This window comes from Suncus etruscus, chromosome 16, assembly GCF_024139225.1.
Source record: "Suncus etruscus isolate mSunEtr1 chromosome 16, mSunEtr1.pri.cur, whole genome shotgun sequence".
NCBI classification, from domain to species: Eukaryota; Metazoa; Chordata; class Mammalia; order Eulipotyphla; family Soricidae; genus Suncus; species Suncus etruscus.
Genome location: NC_064863.1, coordinates 57437585 through 57455457, shown reverse-complemented (window position 1 = coordinate 57455457; position 17873 = coordinate 57437585). Strand labels below are relative to the sequence as shown.

General features: G+C 35.6%; 1 protein-coding gene across 3 annotated transcripts in view; it reads right to left on the bottom strand.

The window, feature by feature from the left end:
* Positions 1-10067: 10067 nt before the first annotated feature.
* The window catches only part of YTHDC1 (YTH N6-methyladenosine RNA binding protein C1), a 43066-nt gene continuing 35260 nt past the window's right edge, over positions 10068-17873 (bottom strand). For 2 of the 3 annotated variants that reach the window (XM_049790016.1, XM_049790017.1), the window contains 6 exons: positions 16812-16894; positions 15628-15664; positions 15492-15531; positions 15325-15387; positions 13363-13497; positions 10068-11069 (listed from right to left, as the gene is read on the bottom strand). In XM_049790016.1, coding sequence (XP_049645973.1) covers positions 10845-11069; positions 13363-13497; positions 15325-15387; positions 15492-15531; positions 15628-15664; positions 16812-16894 — 583 coding nt within the window. In that variant the 3' untranslated portion in view covers positions 10068-10844. Of the gene's footprint in view, positions 11070-13362; positions 13498-15324; positions 15388-15491; positions 15556-15627; positions 15665-16811; positions 16895-17873 lie in introns of all 3 variants that reach the window. The other variant, XM_049790015.1, reaches the window with a different exon arrangement.

Below are 17873 nucleotides of genomic sequence, written 5' to 3'. Positions count from 1 at the left end.
TGTCTGCCTTGCAAGCGCTAGCCAAGGAAAGATCACGACTGCGGTTCGATCCCCCGGTGTCCCATATGGTCCCCCACAAGCCAGAGGCAATTTCTGAGCGCTTAGCCAGGAGTAATCCCTGAGCATCAAACAGGTGTGGCCCGAAAAACAAAACAAAACAAAAAAAACCTGGAAATTGAGCTCCCATAGGATCCAGCTATACCATTCCTAGGAACACAAAAAAATTTTCAAAAATCTCTTCTTCACACCTATATTAATGCAGAGCTATTTATAATGGCCAGACTTTGGTAACAACCAAGATGTTCTTCAACAGATGAATTGCTAAAAGAAACTGTGGTACATATACATAATGTACACAATGATATATGATGCAGTCATCGGGAGAGATGAAGTCATGAAATTTTCCTATACATGGATGCAAATGGTATCTATTCTGCTGAGTGAAATAAGTCAGAGGAAGATAGATGCAAAATAGTCTCACTCATCTATGGGTTTTAAGAAAAATAAAAGACGGTTTTGCAATAATCCTCAGAGACAAATGAGATGAGGGCTGGAATGTCCGGCTTACTATATGAAGCTCACAACAAAAAGGGTGAATGCCATTAAGAGAAATAACTACACTGACAACTATCATAACAATGTGAATAAATGAGGAAAGTAGAAAGCGGGGGTGGAGTGGAGAGGAGGGAGATTTGGGACATTGGTGATGGGAATGTTGCACTGGTGAAGGTGAGTGTTCTTTGTATGACTGAAACCCAACTACAATCATATTTGTAATCAAGATGTTTAAATAAAAATATTTTAAAAATTACCAAAATAGCAACACCATAAAATAATCCTAACTTCAAATTGTCACAGTTAAAATGGAAAAAAAAAAAAAGGCAATGTATTATTTACATTAACATGATTTGCTTTGGGTACAGGAGTAGGCCACATACTTTGCATGCAGCTGACCAGGATTTGATCCCTGGGATCCTATATGGTTACAGAAAACCACCATGAGTAATTCCTGTGTATAGAGCTAGGAGTAAACCCTGGGTATTACTGGTTGTGGCCCAAATACTATCCAAATAATACTAAATTTATTGTTTTATTTCAAAATCCCAAGATGCTTTAAAATTCAAAAGTATTATACTTGTTATAGGCTAATAAAATAAAACAAAATTCAAAGAATTAGTAACATTTAGTTACTACAAAACTTGTTATAAAATCACTGTGGCTGTCGTAATACATATATAAATCAACAAACATACTAGACTCCAAAACAAGCAAATGAAGTGTGCTTTGAAAATAGTTCAAATGATTACTCAGTTCTAAATGACGTTAGGAAATTCACTGTAAAGCCCATGCCACATTCTTTAAAAAAAAAAAAAAAGCCTACAAATTTGAGATTGGATTACTTACTGGAATATACAAAGAAAAAAAATTATTGCAAGGCACACACATGTCCATGAAACAAGGAATGAAAATGGCATAAAAATTGAGCAAGATGGCAGACAAGAAAAGATGCTAGACCCTGTCTTTTGCCCCTGTATTATGGGGACCATGTTTTGTTAGTGACTGAACCTAGATTTCCAAAATGTAAACTTGATGTGGATGGGGACAGAGAAATAATACAGTGAATTGGGCTCTTGCTCTGTATACAAAAGATCCAAGTTTGATACCCTTCATTCCATATTGTATCCTGAGAGCTGCAAGGAGTGATCCCTGAGCAGAGCTGGGAGTAAGCTCTCAGCCATTGCTGGGTATCCCTCAACCAAAATAGTTCTCCAACCCTTTGAGTCATCACACTGATCACTTAAGGGGTCTTCAAACTACGGCCTGCGGGCCACATATTGTATTTGTTCCCGTTTTGTTTCTTCACTTCAAAATAAGATATATGCAGTGTGCATAGGCATTTGTTCATAGTTTTTATTTTCACTATAGTCCGGTCCTTCAATGGTCTGAGAGACAATGAACTGGCCCCTGTTTAAAAAGGGAGGACCACTGACTGTCTTAAGTGGTAAACAAAAGTGAAATAAAATCTCTGAAGACAGCTGGAGAAACAGATCATGCATAGGGAGAAGTGAAAAACATCTAAGAGGTTAGGTAAACTGAGAACATGTAGTATATTTATATAACAAAATATTATTCCACTATAAAGCAAGGTAAAATTTTGCCATTCACAACAAAATGAAAGGATTTCAAGGGAATGAAGTAAAATAAACCAGAAGGGGAAAAAACGGTATTAATCAATTTCATGTGTAGTATGCATAAATTGACTAGACAAAAAATAAAAGAAAAATCAGTGTCCACTGATATTAGAACAAATGTTACCTAAGAAGAAAGGATTGATTTAAAATAGAAAGGTGAAGGGAAAAAAAAAATTTTTTTTTTTGGTTTTTTGGGCCACACCTGGCAGCACTCAGTTATTCCTGGCTTTACACTCAGAAATCACTCCCAGCTAGGTGGACTGGACCATATGGGATGCTGGGAATCGAACCAATGCCTGTCTTGGGTCAGTAGTGTGCAAGGCAAATGCCCTACTGCTGTGCTATAGATCCAGCCCAGAGAAGAAATTTTTTTAAAAGAAAGAGAACTGAGGTGCTAGTACAGTGGGTAGGAGAATGCTTGCTTTGCACACAGTTAACCCAGGTTTAAAGCCTGGCATGTAGTTCCTCAAGTACCATGAGGTGTGATCCCGGTACACAGAGGCAGGAATATGGCTGGAGCACAGCTGGGTAAAACAAAACAAAAAAGCAGTTCAGAAAAAAATTTATGTCTATCAAAAATTAAATTACAACTATTTTACATTTAATTATAGAAAATACTAGTAGTAACATATCAAAAACAATGTCCACATATTTTGATAGGAATATAAGGCCAAATCTAGACAGTTAAGAGAATCAGAGAGAAAAAGAAAAAGAGTACTAGGAAGCAACCCTATACAGGCAGGAGGTAGGGAAGAAGGGAGATAGGAACATTGATGATGGGAATATTGCCCTGAAGAGGGGTGTTCTTTTATTATAACTGAAACCCAGGTACAAACATGTTTTGTAATCATGGTGCTTAAATAAATATATTAATTTTTCTAAATAAAAGGAGGCAATCAGCAGGAAAAAGAATAAAAAGAATAAAAAGTTGTAAAGCACATTTCTCATGTGGTTTCATGTTTAATAACCAGCACCAACAGAAAAATATATACAGATATGTTTCAACAAATGTATAAAAATTTAAATTTGTAAATCATTAAGGAAATATAAATTAAAACAAAAATAAAATTGCATTGCCCTGATTTGGAGAAATTTAAGGGGGTCACAATCTTTTAAGCACTGATATACAAATATACAAAATATACAAATTTCAGTTTACATAAATAGTACAGAGATTTAGAGACTAGTATCTCTTAAAAATAAAGTAGTATTTCAAGATCAGCATGAGTAAAAGAATTAAAATACATGCATAAAATAATTCATTACAGCAATTTTAAAAGCAATAATTCTAATTTTTCTTAAAGACAGTTTCATAATCCACATGAAGTGATAACAAGAAATAAACCATGAATATGTACTAGGTATATTAAGGATATATTAAAAAATATTTGCAGAAATATGTACAGTATATATAAAATGAAGTAATTTTAAAACAATATAAGGTGATTATATCAAGATAAAACAAAAGCCTGGAATAAACATTAAAATAATCACAGGCCATCCATTAAAAATTATACTGCAAAACAAGGCTTTCATATTTTGAGAAATTTATATTTATTCAAGGCAGATATATTCATAAAAATTATGAATACAAAAAATGCTTTGTAGAGGGGCCCGGAGAGATAGCACTGTGGCGTTTGCCTTGCAAGCTGCCAATCCAGGACCAAAGGTGGTTGGTTCGAATCCCGGTGTCCCATATGGTCCCCCGTGCCTGCCAGGAGCTATTTCTGAGCAGACAGCCAGGAGTCACCCTTGAGCAATGCCGGGTGTGGCCCAAAAACAAAACAAAACAAAAAAAAAATGCTTTGTAGTTTCCTAGTATTACTTATAAAAAGAGAGAAAAGCCTAGAAAATAAATCAGGCAATTTGGTCCTAATATAGATTTTGTCTTCACTTGTACTTGTAAGTCCATTCCCTTGTACACTGCTCCCTTATTTATTACCAACTTGTGATCTCTCCCATTTCACCAATCTTGTGTCGAATTAAACTTATGCACTCTACTTGAACATGTATTTTGTCTTCGCATGCCATCTACCTGGAGGCAAATAGTGTCTTACATATATATATATATATATATATATATACTAAACAAAATGTTTAATGCTTGATTTAATATGCTATCTTAAACATTTTCATTTCAGTATCTATTAAATTTTCTCTCCATTTCTAATTGAAGCCAAAATTATACTTTTGCAGTTAATTTTGATGTTTTGACTAACAGCCATCTGTACTATTTTGCCAGAAGACATCAAGAACCATATTGTGCACATTCTTAAACAAATTCTTCTCTATACTCCCAAATTGGGCTGTTACACAATGTGGCTCAAAGCCTGATTTTATTGCATGCTAATAATTTTAAAGCAACTACCAGAGAATAAATGGGACATCATGTAAGTTTCCCTTTACTGAATTTTTACTGTGAACTTCAATATATTCTGCAATCTTTTATCCACATCAACAATTTTGATTTGTTACATGTCCATGTGACTTCTTGGTATGTTAAAAGGTCAGTTTTTCCCCCCAACCCTTAACGGTCATTTTCTGCAAAATTGTTTGCACTTACTGATCCTTCCTTTTATATTCAAACTAATGATCACTGCCCAGATTTCTCATTTCTGTGCATATTAACCATACTAAGAGGGCTTTATGTTAAGGCTCCAAAAGAATTATTCATCAAAAGTTCGCCATAAGATTCCTGCTGTGTGCTTTAGCACATGGCAGACATTGTAACTGTCTCTGCTCTGCTCTTCTGAATCTTGAACCATCCAGCCCAGAAATTCCCAGAGGACACTTCTTCAGAAGTGAGTTGTCTTCACCTACTAACAATGGAGCCAGAGAGAGGCCAGTCCACTTTGCTTCACAGCTTCACATATCTCCTAGCCAATGAACCCTAGAACAAGAATAAGAAAACTCCACACTACAAGTGTGACACTGGAGAAATGACTTAGGCCAACACCATGCACAGTGAATGAAGATGGCAACTATGATGACCCAAAAGTTCCAACCACTTATTTAGCTTCTCAGATAAGGAGTTTAGAGAAGAAATATGAAGGAAGTTCCTAGAACTCAAAAAAGCAAGCATGGATTGAGCTGAAGAAACCATAAGAAAGAATCAAGAAGATATGAAAATAGAAATCAGAAAACTCCAAACTGAAATAACAGGTCTGAAAAACTTGGTAGGCAAAATGAAAAGCACACTGGAAAGACTCTCCAACAAAGTAACAGTAGCTGGGAACAAAATCAATGAGATGGAAGATGAGATGCATTACAACTCCTACAACAGAAGAGACTGGAAAGAGTCTTAATGCAAATAAACAGACAGTGGAAAAAATCCTCAAAGAATGTGAATAGATGAAAATAGAAGTATCTGATAAACTCAACAGAAACAACCTAAGTAGCATTGCAGTCCCAGAAACCCAGGAAGAAAATCTCCAGGGAGAATCAACAATCAAGGACATCATTGCAGAGAAACTCCCAGAGCTAAAGACTGCATTCAACCAAATCCTGCATACCCAAAGAGTATCAGCTACAAGAGACCTGAAAAAGACTCCAAGACACATCCTAGTCACAAAGATAGGGATAAAATACTGAAAGCAGCAATATTAAAAAAGGAAATTACGGGGGCCGGGCGGTGGCGCTGGAGGTAAGGTGCCTGCCTTGCCTGCGCTAGCCTAGGACGGACCGCTGTTCAATCCCCCGGCGTCCCATATGGTCCCCCAAGAAGCCAGGAGCAACTTCTGAGCGCATAGCCAGGAGTAACCCCTGAGCGTCACAGGGTGTGGCCCAAAAACCAAAAAAAAAAAAAAAAAAAAAAAAGGGGAAATTACATTCAAAGGAACATCCTTAAGATTTATAGCAAATATGGGGCTGTAGTGGTGGCGCAAGCAGTAGGGGGGGGTTTGCCCTGCATGCATTAACCTAGGACAGACTGCGGTTCAATCCCCCTGCATCCAATATGGTTCCCCGAGTCAGGAGCGATTTCTGAGCGCATAACCAGAGTAACCTGAGTGTCTGCGGGTGTGGCCCAAAAATCATAAAAAAAAAGATTTACAGCAGATCTGTTACAAGAAACCCTCAAGGCCAGAAGGCAGTGGTGGGATAGAGTGACAAAACTAAATTAAATGAATGCTTCGCCTAGAATACTGCACCCAGCCAGACTCACATTCAGGTTTGAAGGAAGTATACATAGATTGAGGAATAAGCAGCAGCTCAAAAAACTTTAGATTCAAAAAAACCAGCCATAAAAGACAAACTGAAAGGTCTACATTAAGGCAGAAAAGAACATGAGACACACCCTGGTCCTACATAAAGATGACAATAAATCCCATGACAATTATCTATCTCAATGTCAATGGACTAAATGCACCAGTTAAAAGACACAGAGTATCAAAAATGGATCAAAAAGCTGAATCCAACATTCCACTACCTACAAGAAACACACCTACTCAGAACAAACAGAGTCAAAATCAAAGATTGGAGGAAAATCATTCAAGCAAACCACACCTGTAGTGGCCATATTAATAACAGATGATACAAACTTTACACTTAGTAAAGTTATAAGGGGAAACGGAACGATGTCACAGTAGTAGGGAGTTTGTCTTGCACATAGCTGACCCAAGAAGGAGGGGGGTTCGATCCCCGGCATCCTATACGGTCACCATATCAGGAGCGATTTCTGAACTAATAGCCTGAGCGACATAGGTGTGACCCAAAAACAAAACAAAACAAGACAAAAGTCATATGGGACAAAGATAGACATCTCATGATAATCAAGAGATATGTAAAACAGGAAGAAATCACACTCCTAAACATATACACAAATCCAATGAGGGCACAGCAAAATATTTAATATAATTGCTAACAAGTCTGAAAGAAAACATCAACAGCAACACAGTAATAGTGGGAGACCTCAACTGCCCTGTCACTCCTTGATAGGTCAACCAGGCTGAAACTCAAGAATAGACTAGCTCTGAAAAGAGAAATGGAAGAAAACGGACTAGCAGATATATATATATATAGGTCACTCCATCCCCAGAAAACTGAATACACATATACACATTCTTCTCTAATACACATGGTCATTCTCTAGGATAGATCACATGCTGGCCCATAAAACATACCTGCATAAAATCAAGAGGATATATATATAGTACAGACTAACTTCTCAGATCACAGTATACTGATATTAGAAGTGAGCTACAAACACAGAAAAAACCTTTAAAACTTGGAAATTAAACAGCTCACTACTGAACAACAGTGAGAAGAAATGAACAGACAATTCCTCAAATAACTACAAAAGGCCAAAAGACACATGATAAAATGCTCCACATCACTAATCATACTACAGATACAAATCAAAACCACCACAAGGTACCATTTCACACTACTGAGACTGACACACATTACAAAGAATAAGGACAATACAGTAAGTGCTGGCAGGAATGTAGGAAAAAAACGCTTATTCACCGATGGCGAGAATGCCATCTAGTCCAGCCTTTATAAAAAACAATATGGAGACTCCTCAAAAAAATGGAAATTGAGCTCCCATATGATTCAGCTATCCTACTCCGAGGGATATACCCTAGGTATACAAAAGCACAACACAAAAATACCTTCTGCACACCTAGGTATATTCATTGCAGCTCTATTTACAATAGCAAGAATCTGGAAACAATTCAGATGTCTAACAACAGATGAGTGGCAAAAGAAACTGAGATACACTTACACAATGGAATACTATGCAGCCTTTAGGAAAAATGGAGTCATGAAACTTTCCTATTCATAGATGGACATGAAAACTATTATGCTGAAATAAGTCAGAGGGAGAAAGATACAGAATAGTCTCAATCATCTATGAGATTTAAGAAAAATAAGACATTATTGTAATAATACCGAGACAATAGAGATGAGGGCTCGAAGGACTATAATGAATCTTACTGATATGAATCTTATAACAGAGTCATGAGTGCAGTTAAGAGAAAAAACTACATTGACAAATATCATGACAATGGTAGTGAATAAGAGAAATAGAATGCCTGTCTCGAATACAGGCAGGGATTGAGGGGCATTGTTGGTGGGAAGGTTGCAGTGGTGAAGGGGTGTTCTTTTTTATAACTGCAACCCAATTACACATGTTTGTAACCATGGTGCTTAAAATAAGATATTAATAAAAAATTAACTTTTGAAATAAAAATACTGGGTGTAGAAGGAGGTCAATGGGCTAGATCATATATGGCTTTGCAAATAGAAGGCCCAAGTACAGTTTCTGGCACCAAATGGTCACCCTAGCACAACCAGAAAACAATCCCCTAAACACAAGGCCAGGGAATAGCCCCCACAAACTCTGGGCTCAAGTTCAGTATGCATTCAAAACAAGGAAATCAAAAACCCCAAAAACCCGGGCCGGTTGGCACAAGTGGTAGGGCATCTGCCTTGCAACAGGCATCCTAGAATGAACCGCAGTTCAATCCCCCAGTATCACATATGGTCCCCCAAGCCAGGAGCGATTTCTGAGCGCATAGCCAGGAGTAACCCCTGAGCGTTATCGGGTGTGGAACCAAAAACCAAAACCAAAACCAAAACCAAAAACTCTGCTCCCGGGCGGTGGCGCTAAAGGTAAGGTGCCTGCCTTGCCTGCGCTAGCCTTGGACGGACCGCGGTTCGATCCCCCGGTGTCCCATATGGTCCCCCCAAGCCAGGAGCAACTTCTGAGCGCATAGCCAGGAGTAACCCTGAGCGTTACTGGGTGTGGCCAAAAACAAAACAAAACAAACAGACAAACAAACAAAAAAACTCTGCTTACTGAATGAATGAGTTCATTAAGCAGTAAATGCTAGAGAACTTATTGGCAATAAAGGGTTAGTTTTATATAAGCTTCTACATTGTTTCAGACCAACATGGATTGAATAGAAATGTCTTATTATAAGTATAAACTATATGAAAAACAGGAAATTGTAGCAAAGACAATTAAACATCCAAAATGTTTTAGTATTCAACAAGTTCATAATTTCAGGTATAAGAAAATAAAATATGGGCCCAGAGTGATAGCACAGAGGTGTTTTGCCTTGCAAGCAGCCGATCCAGGACCAAAGGTGGTTGGTTCGAATCCCGGTGTCCCATATGGTCCCCTGAGCCTGCCAGGAGCTATTTCTGAGCAGACAAGCCAGGAGTAAACCCTGAGCAACGCGGGGTGTGGCCCAAAAAACCAAAATAAAAAAAATAAATAAATAAAATAAAATATAGAAAAAAATTTCTTGGGGCTGGAGCAAAAGCACAACGGTAAGGCATTTGACTTGTATGCAGATGGACCTGGTTCTAATCCCTGGAGTCCCAGATGGTCCCTCTAGCCAGGAGCAATTTCTGAGCTCATAGCCAGGAGTAACTCCTGAAAGTCAATAGAGTGTGGCCCAAAACACCCCCCTCAAAAATATTTCTTAAACTATCCTTGCGTGACATTCTGACTGTGTAATCACTACTAGAGAACGAATTTTATAAGTAATATCTATTACGGGGTTTAATTTGAAAAAGTAAAATAGAGCACAACCATAAAGTAGTTCATTTCATCAATGATGATGCAATAGTAAAAATAGATCCCCAAATGCTGTCAATATACAAAAATCCATTGCTTCAAATATTTTAAATTCTATTAATAGATTCTCAAATGTTTTCAAATGAGCTTTAGCAAAATACCAATTTAATCCCACCATTAAAGTTCATATATTAAAGACAGATGCTTTATATTGGTTCAAATACTGCTAAAGATACAGAAATAAAAAAAGAAAGCTTAAAGTAAGGTTCCAATGTTTCTAAATTAAAAGCATTCTTTTATGTCTACTGATTACAAATTAAAAGCCAGACAAGAAAAGGATGCAACAGTTAGGTCAATCTTTACCAATTTTATTTTATCCAAAACATTAGCAATACAGAATATGCAAATTATCTTCCTCTGCCATACACGCAAGTTGTAAATATTCCAAGCCAATGTATACAGTTTGGAGGGCAAGGCTAAACAATATGTCAACCATGCTATGGAAAATAATATTTTACTTAAAAAGATTAAAAAATTAGATACCAATGTCTTCTAAATATTGCTCTCATCATTGAAGACTAAAGAGAAAGTAAAAAGTGACTTTTTGAAATTAAAAAATAAGAGTAAGAGGTAAAATAAAAGAGGCTGCTACGACCCTGCCATACAATCCATCCATTATACTTCAATATTTGCATACTTGATAGCAGCATTATTTTTACTGAACCGTGTGCAAACTACATTTAGAAACATAGCAAAGCAAAAAATGTCATGGCAGTCCATCAATCAACATCCAAAAGAAAGAAAACAAAAACTCTAGAATGAACTACTTTAAGTAGATGAACATTTATAAAGAACAAATCAGTATCTACATTCTTGAACTGTTCCATTCTGACCCAATGTAATTTTCAATTCAAATTGACAACTGTGCAATTCTGGAGGATTCGAGTTTTTCCAGTTCTTATACGGCATGCTTGGAACAAAGAGGGTCATAATAAATCCTCCTACACAATGAATTTTAAGTAGACAGCTGAAAATAAACTTACTACTTGTAAACACACACAAAAAAATAAAAACAGAAAATGAAAAAAAATTTTATCTTAAACCATCAGTGCTTCCATAGCGCATTATCTTCTATATCGACCTCTCTCCCCTCTGTCTCTGTCCCGATCACATAATCGTTCTCTTTCTCTTTCTCTATCACGTCCTCTATCTCGCTCTCTGTCTCTTCTGTTGTCTCTAGGACGGTCTCGTTCTCGCTCCCGATCTCTTTCACGGGGTCTACTTCTCCGACCACTGACAACAGCTTGTGTGCGACGAAGAAAATCATCCACCCTCATATCATAATCATGCTAGAAAAGGTAAAAAATGAGTTAGGAATGTAGAAAATCTAATAAAAATTAAGAGGCCCTATATTATAAATAATTTGTGGTATATGATCTAGAGAAATGTATTGTCATTTACTCATAGAACATAGTCATAAATTTTGTTATAAAGAACTTTTGGCATCTTATAAGACACCTACTAAAAACAAAGATTGTTTAAAATCATCTCATGCTCTCCCATTCAATCCCTTTAACACTTTGGCCAAGGTAATCACCTAATGAACACCAACCATCATATATGCATGCAGCCACTTATGCTGAATGTCATAAGACTCTTCTGTAACCAGTGAACTGTGCTTTTTTTCTGAGTCTACCACCTAAACTGAACCAATTCTGCCCTCTTCAGGGGAAATTAGAAATGGCTTCAATACAGAAGTAAGTCTTTCAAACGAAATTGATGCTTCTGTCTAAAAATTTTGGTCCATTTTTAAAAAATATGTATTTCATGGACCAAATATAATACACAGTTAAGGTGCTTGCATAAGGCTGAACTGGATATGTCTGGCATTCCATATGGTTCTCTGAGCACCGCTAGGAATACTACCCTAAGTGTAGAGCCAGCTCTGGAAGTGACTCAAAAACCGAAAACTTCCAAATGCAAAATGTTTAGGACAGGAAGGCTAAGACTACAATTGCCCAACAGTGAGGTACAAGCCGAAGTATTACAGGTACTTCTAAGATTGACTCATGTGATAGCTTTCTTAGTTCGCAACTTAGAAAAGTTATAAACTTAAGCTTAATAACAAGCTTTAATCTTTTTTGGGTTGAAAAGTGCAGCAGTAGTGTTTGCCATGCATATGGCCAACCCAGCTTTTATCCCTGGCACACTACATGGTCAAGTAATTGATCTCTGAACATAGAAAGGAGTAAGCCCTGAATACCTGATGTGACCCTGAAAGGTTAAAAACAAAATTAAAAAAATTTTTGAAGTCAGTTTAACCAGAATGCAAGACTCAAAACAATGGGCCAGAGATATAGTATAGCAGAAAAGGCACTTACTTTGCAATTGTGGCCAATCCAGGTTTGGCCAATCCCTGGTACCACATGTGATTCCCTAGACCCAAGTGACTCCTAAGTGTAGTCAGGAATAAGCACTATGCTCACCGAGAGTGCCCCCACCCACCAAAACATTTTCAAAACCACAACTGCACATTTTACATAACATAATAGTCATTTATACTTATAAACAGCCTATGTACTAACCAAAAATACTATCACATAAAGGTGCATAAATAGAATAAGTAAAACATAGACCACAATAGTCAGGAAAATAATCTTAGAATGAATTTCTATTTTGAAAATTACATGATCATTTATAGAAAACTTTATGAGAAATAGTATTTTTCACATCACATAAAATTATGAGAAATGATAACTACTGAATGACAGTTACTTTTTCATTGCAATTCTGTCATTTTTCTAAGAACTGGAGATATAACAATTCTTTTTCTTTTTTTTTTTTTTTTTTTTTTTTTTTTGGTTTTTGGGCCACACCCGGTGACACTCAGGGTTACTCCTGCCTATGTGGTCAGAAATTGCTCCTGGCTCAGGGGACCATAGAGGACGCCAGAGATCAAACCTAAGTCCATCCTAGACCTGCTGCATGCAAGGCAAACACCCTACCGCTGTGGCTTCAAGGTATAACAATTCTTAATGGTTTTAACAAAATTTGGCAGCAAAAGTAAATGATCAGAGGCTGGAGAGGTGGCGCTAGAGGTAAGGTGTCTTGCAAGCGCTAGCCAAGGAAGGACCGTGGTTCGAACCCCTGGCATCCCATATGGTCCCCTCCAAGCCAGGGGCAATTTCTGAGTGCTTAGCCAGGAGTAACCTCTGAGCATCAAACGGGTGTGGCCCAAAAAAAATCAAAAAAAAAAAAAAAAAAAAAAGAAAATGACTAAACGAAGATTGGAATGTTTTGTTAGCTGACTTTAGAAAATCTATATATAACAACTCTATAGCTATAACAGAAGGTTGCAAAAGCAATTGAAGGTAACTAGCCATCTATATATATCCTTAGGACATTACCTTGATAACATATATAGAAATTACCTCAACTAAAGTAATTTGTTTTATCAGTTAAAACAACAATTTAAATAAATCCAAAGATTAGCATTTTCTAATTAAAAAAAACACTTCAAATTACTCTCCAACCTGTGGTAGGAACATAAAACTGTCCACCACTTAACATAATGTGAGATACCCTCATTTATCTATAGAATTCTAAGCAGTTTTCACATATTTCTGTCTTTATTGCACTTACTACTCTTTTATCTCTGTATCTTGCTTCATGCGGTACAGGATGATGTCCTGAGTAAGGGGGATGGGCTTGAGGAGGTGGAGCGTGGTGCTGATAATAAGGATGATGCGGAGGTTGTTCCATTCCAGGATAAGGAGTCTAAGAAAAGAAAACTATTTTCATAAGCACTTCCAAATATCCTTGCAATCAAACCATTCTTACAATTCCATAAACCACCTATCGATACAAGCTGTATTAAGTGTAGGTACTGTTTTAAACAAAAACAAATCATCTAATTCTCACAGCAACTCTATGAGATAGGCATCATGATTCCAGTTTATAAAAAGAACCTGGAACACCAATTTGTAAGCATCTTACAGGAGTTAAGATTACATTAGGAGATTTTGCTATAATAAAGCATAGTAAGTGTGCTCGCTTCGGCAGCACATATACTAAAAAATAAAGTATAGTAAGCATCTCGGCTCTTTAATCTGTTGACTTAACCACTATGCACATATTTATTCTTTGAGGACAATTACAAAAAAAAAAAAAAAAAACTGAGAAAATTTCCAGAAGCTAATGAATTTTAAGTGGTATTATAAACAAATATCAACAAATCAAAGATTGCTTCCTTAAGCTATGCCAAGGAAGAATTTTTGAAAAAAAAAAAAAAAAAACCCACAGAATCTGGTGAAAATCTTTTACATCTAGTAGTGCCTTAAATGAGGAGGGGGGAAGGGGGGGAACTGAAGGAATTAGGTACCATTAAGAAATTTTGTTTAAAAAGGAAAAGAACCACTTAAATTTACAAGATTGTTTTGTTTTGTGGCCACACCTAGGGGTGCTCAGGGGTTACAATTGGCTCTCTGCACTAAAGAACCACTCTTGGTAGGCTCAGGGAACCTGATGGGATATCAGCCACATGCAAACACACTACCTTATGGACCATCTGTCTAGCCCAAAGTTACAAGATGTTTCTTGCTGGGAATTAATGTTATAGCTATCTAATGTAAAATATATTTTTAATAGCCAGCTTTCTTAAAGAAATTTTCATTTTTTATTTTTCTCTGTGTATGTGTCTGAGCCATAGCCAGCAATATTCTGGGCTTAGTCCTGGCTCTGTACTATCTCTCAAGCTCCAGAAAAATAACTGCTTAAAAGGAATAGGATCTCTTATTAGGACTTAAGTTCTCTTTAGTTTGTATGAGAAATTTACCGAATAATATAATCTAGCACTATACTAAACTTTAAATGTATTGTTTAAATCTAGTTTCTTTACAAAACTCAAAATGGCTCACATCAAATTTTAACCCATACGAAAAAATACCTATTAAGCTCACTTTTCTGATGGATACCCAGAATAATTAGTGCTTTGTACAAAGTAGGTATTAAATATCTTTTAATCAGTAAAAAAATAAATAAACAAGCAAAGTACTGAGCTTTAAATAAGGAAAACAAAACAAAACAAAAAGATGTTTTGAGATACCTTGTGTTTCTTGGACCCAAAAAATACTTCATGAAACTTAGAAGTGAGTAGGACACTTGCTTTGCACACAGCTGACCCCCCCCCCCATCTCATATGGCCCAGCAAGCACCACTATGAGTGATTCCTGAGCACAGAGCTAGGAGTAACCCCTAATCATCGTCAGGAGCCCCACCCTCCCAAAAAAAAAAAAAACCCGAAACACACACACACACACACACACACACACACGCATCTCTTAACTAAAGGGAGATATATGAAGCCAGGCAGTGCCTGTAATTAAATATTACAATAAATCACAACCAATAAGTCATGATCATACTAATAAAGCATAATTGTTTTTAAATCCATATTAAAACAAATCAAATTCATTAGTCCTCAGGTTAAAACTTGGGTTTTGACTGAACTAAACTACTGGGTTCTTATAAAAAGGTTTTAGAGAAGCATTCAAAATGTATGAACTGCAAATGAAGTTAAGTAATTTATTAAAACAGAATACAAACCATTCCTTGCCATGGCGGTGGTGGTCCCATGTTATGAAATTCCCTCACATAATCATTGTAGGACTAAAATAAAAGATGACACTGTTAATTGTAAATAAAAATCAAACTAAGCACTACAAATCACACACCCTGATTTTGTGGTACATTATATAAAATAAAATGCTTACCCCATTTAAAAACACATCTCGGCGTACTCCTGAAAATCGTCTGTTGGGAATAAGATTTGTGAAACTAAATTCAGGTAATTCATAAACTAGTTCCGAGAATGAAAATCAAAACTAAGCAAGAGTGAACCCAACTTACCTGTCCACTTCCTGGTATCGTGGATCCTTTAAATACCCTGTTTCAAATATTAAGCATTTTGGTAAATCAAATTAATATTTTAATTTTGGCATTATAAATTCAACCTTCCTTACCACTCATTTCAACTCTTCCCATGAAATAATAGTGATGCTATTATTCCATTTTCAGATTTTCTTCTCAGATTACATGTGAATCTAGAAACTAAAAAACTTACTGATTTGACAGAATTAAAATGCTAGAGGCTTTCAATATGCATCTTCTAAATCCATACCCCAGTTTTCTGGCTAGAAAATTTCTTCATTCTGTACCATAAGGAAGTAAGTAAGGCCAAAGGAATTAATCTGGAGGACACTCCATCTGATTTCCATATAATGCATGGTTACCGTCCATCCTAGTCATACATAAGACGTGCTAAGTAAACCAAATCATTTGTATATGAAAAGAAAAAGTTGCAAAAAAAAATAAGATGTATACATTAAAATAATTTAATCATGTTTAAGCTAATTTTTTAAGTGTATCACTAAGATAACTTTCTCAAAGTCTTCTACAATCCTGGTAAAAGAAACTGTAAAGTTACCATTAAGATTACAACCAAAAAATTCCTATTCCTCTCTAAAGCATAACTTCAAAGTTCTTTCTTTTGAAGAAAATTACAGCAATACTTCAGCTTCCAATTAAATCCATATAGCAGTTTCTTTAACTGTTGTCTAATAACTAGTTCTGGGGGCTACCTAAAACTTATTTTTTAAAATAAATATTTGACTTATAAATATTAAATGTCTGATTTACATACTACATATCTATTTTTTATATCCGGGGATTACATAAAAACTTCTTAGATGAAAAGTAATAGCAAGTAAAAGTTTAGGAAGTCTTGACACGTATTTATATAAAAAGCATGATTGATATTTAATGCAATGCTTTCTCCAAAATTATTTCTAATCCCGTTATTTGTAGTTTCTGTATAATTATAATTTAGTTATTTAAAGTAACGAACAGATAATGATCCAACCAGAATAACCCTCAAGTTGAGAAGTGAAAACTTCATGACTTAATAAGGATTTAGTCACATTCGAAAGTGTTCTCACTTTTAAAATTAAAGAACTACAACAAAAGGAATGGTGTGTTTGTGTGCATCTTGTCTAAATTTAAGTCAAATATCTGCAGGATTATAAAATATTAACCTGGTCTCTGGTGAAACTCAGGGGCATAGTCAATCCTTGGTTTCTTTCTGCTGTTATGAATATCATAATCTTCTGGTCGACGCCTATACAAATGACACATTAGAAATTAAACCAAAAAACACTGGGAGAGCAAGTAACAAAGCAGTTTCTGAAAAATAAGTACAAAAAAAGCCCATTATTTCCTTCAGAAGTATGTATGCCCTACATTTTAGCAAACAAACATTTATAAATTTTAATTCAAATTATTATAAACCTATTCTTAAAGGAACTGCTTTTCAGAAACAAATATTCTTAAAAATTATGCTAAAATAAAATTTTCACATTAGATCTATTAAAATTATTACATTTCAGTATTCTCAACAAAAATATGAACTGCCCTCAAACTATTAAATGTAAATACCAACTCCAGGATTAAAATACGTTTTTCAGTATATATTCAGTAAAAAAAGTTTTTTTCTATCAATGTACAAAAAGTTACCTCTAAAATTAAAATTAAGAGTTTCTTAAAATAGTTTCTGCTTTGAATAGTAAATACTTTGTACAGTATTACACACAAAAATTCAACTCAATAAATGACTTCAAATGATTTCTAAAAATCTTATGTTAAAAAATTAATGTATATAATTTAATGACATTTTAAAAAATAGATTTCTTTCCAGACAATGCCTTAAAATTGGCAATGGGGCAAAATCTTAACAGAGTGCATAAAAAATGAAATTTTAGTGTGCATAAGGCTGCTCTTTACTATATTCCAGTAATGATATACTGATCAATGGTTCTTATAGCACATCATCACCAAGTACACGTCATTTTAACTGGTATTTTAAAAAATATCTACACAAATGAAAACCAAAAAAAATCATGTTTTTAGGTAATAAACATATCCTTTACCCACCTAATAAATTCTAACAACCTGGCATCACTATTTCTTCAGCTATTATTCCAAATATCAACTATTTCAATTAAGCTTTGTAATACAAGTTCACTTTAACTGCCAAGTGCAATAACCCCAAGCCCCCCAACAAAATAAAAACAGTTTCATCTACAGTAAGACTAAGCAAA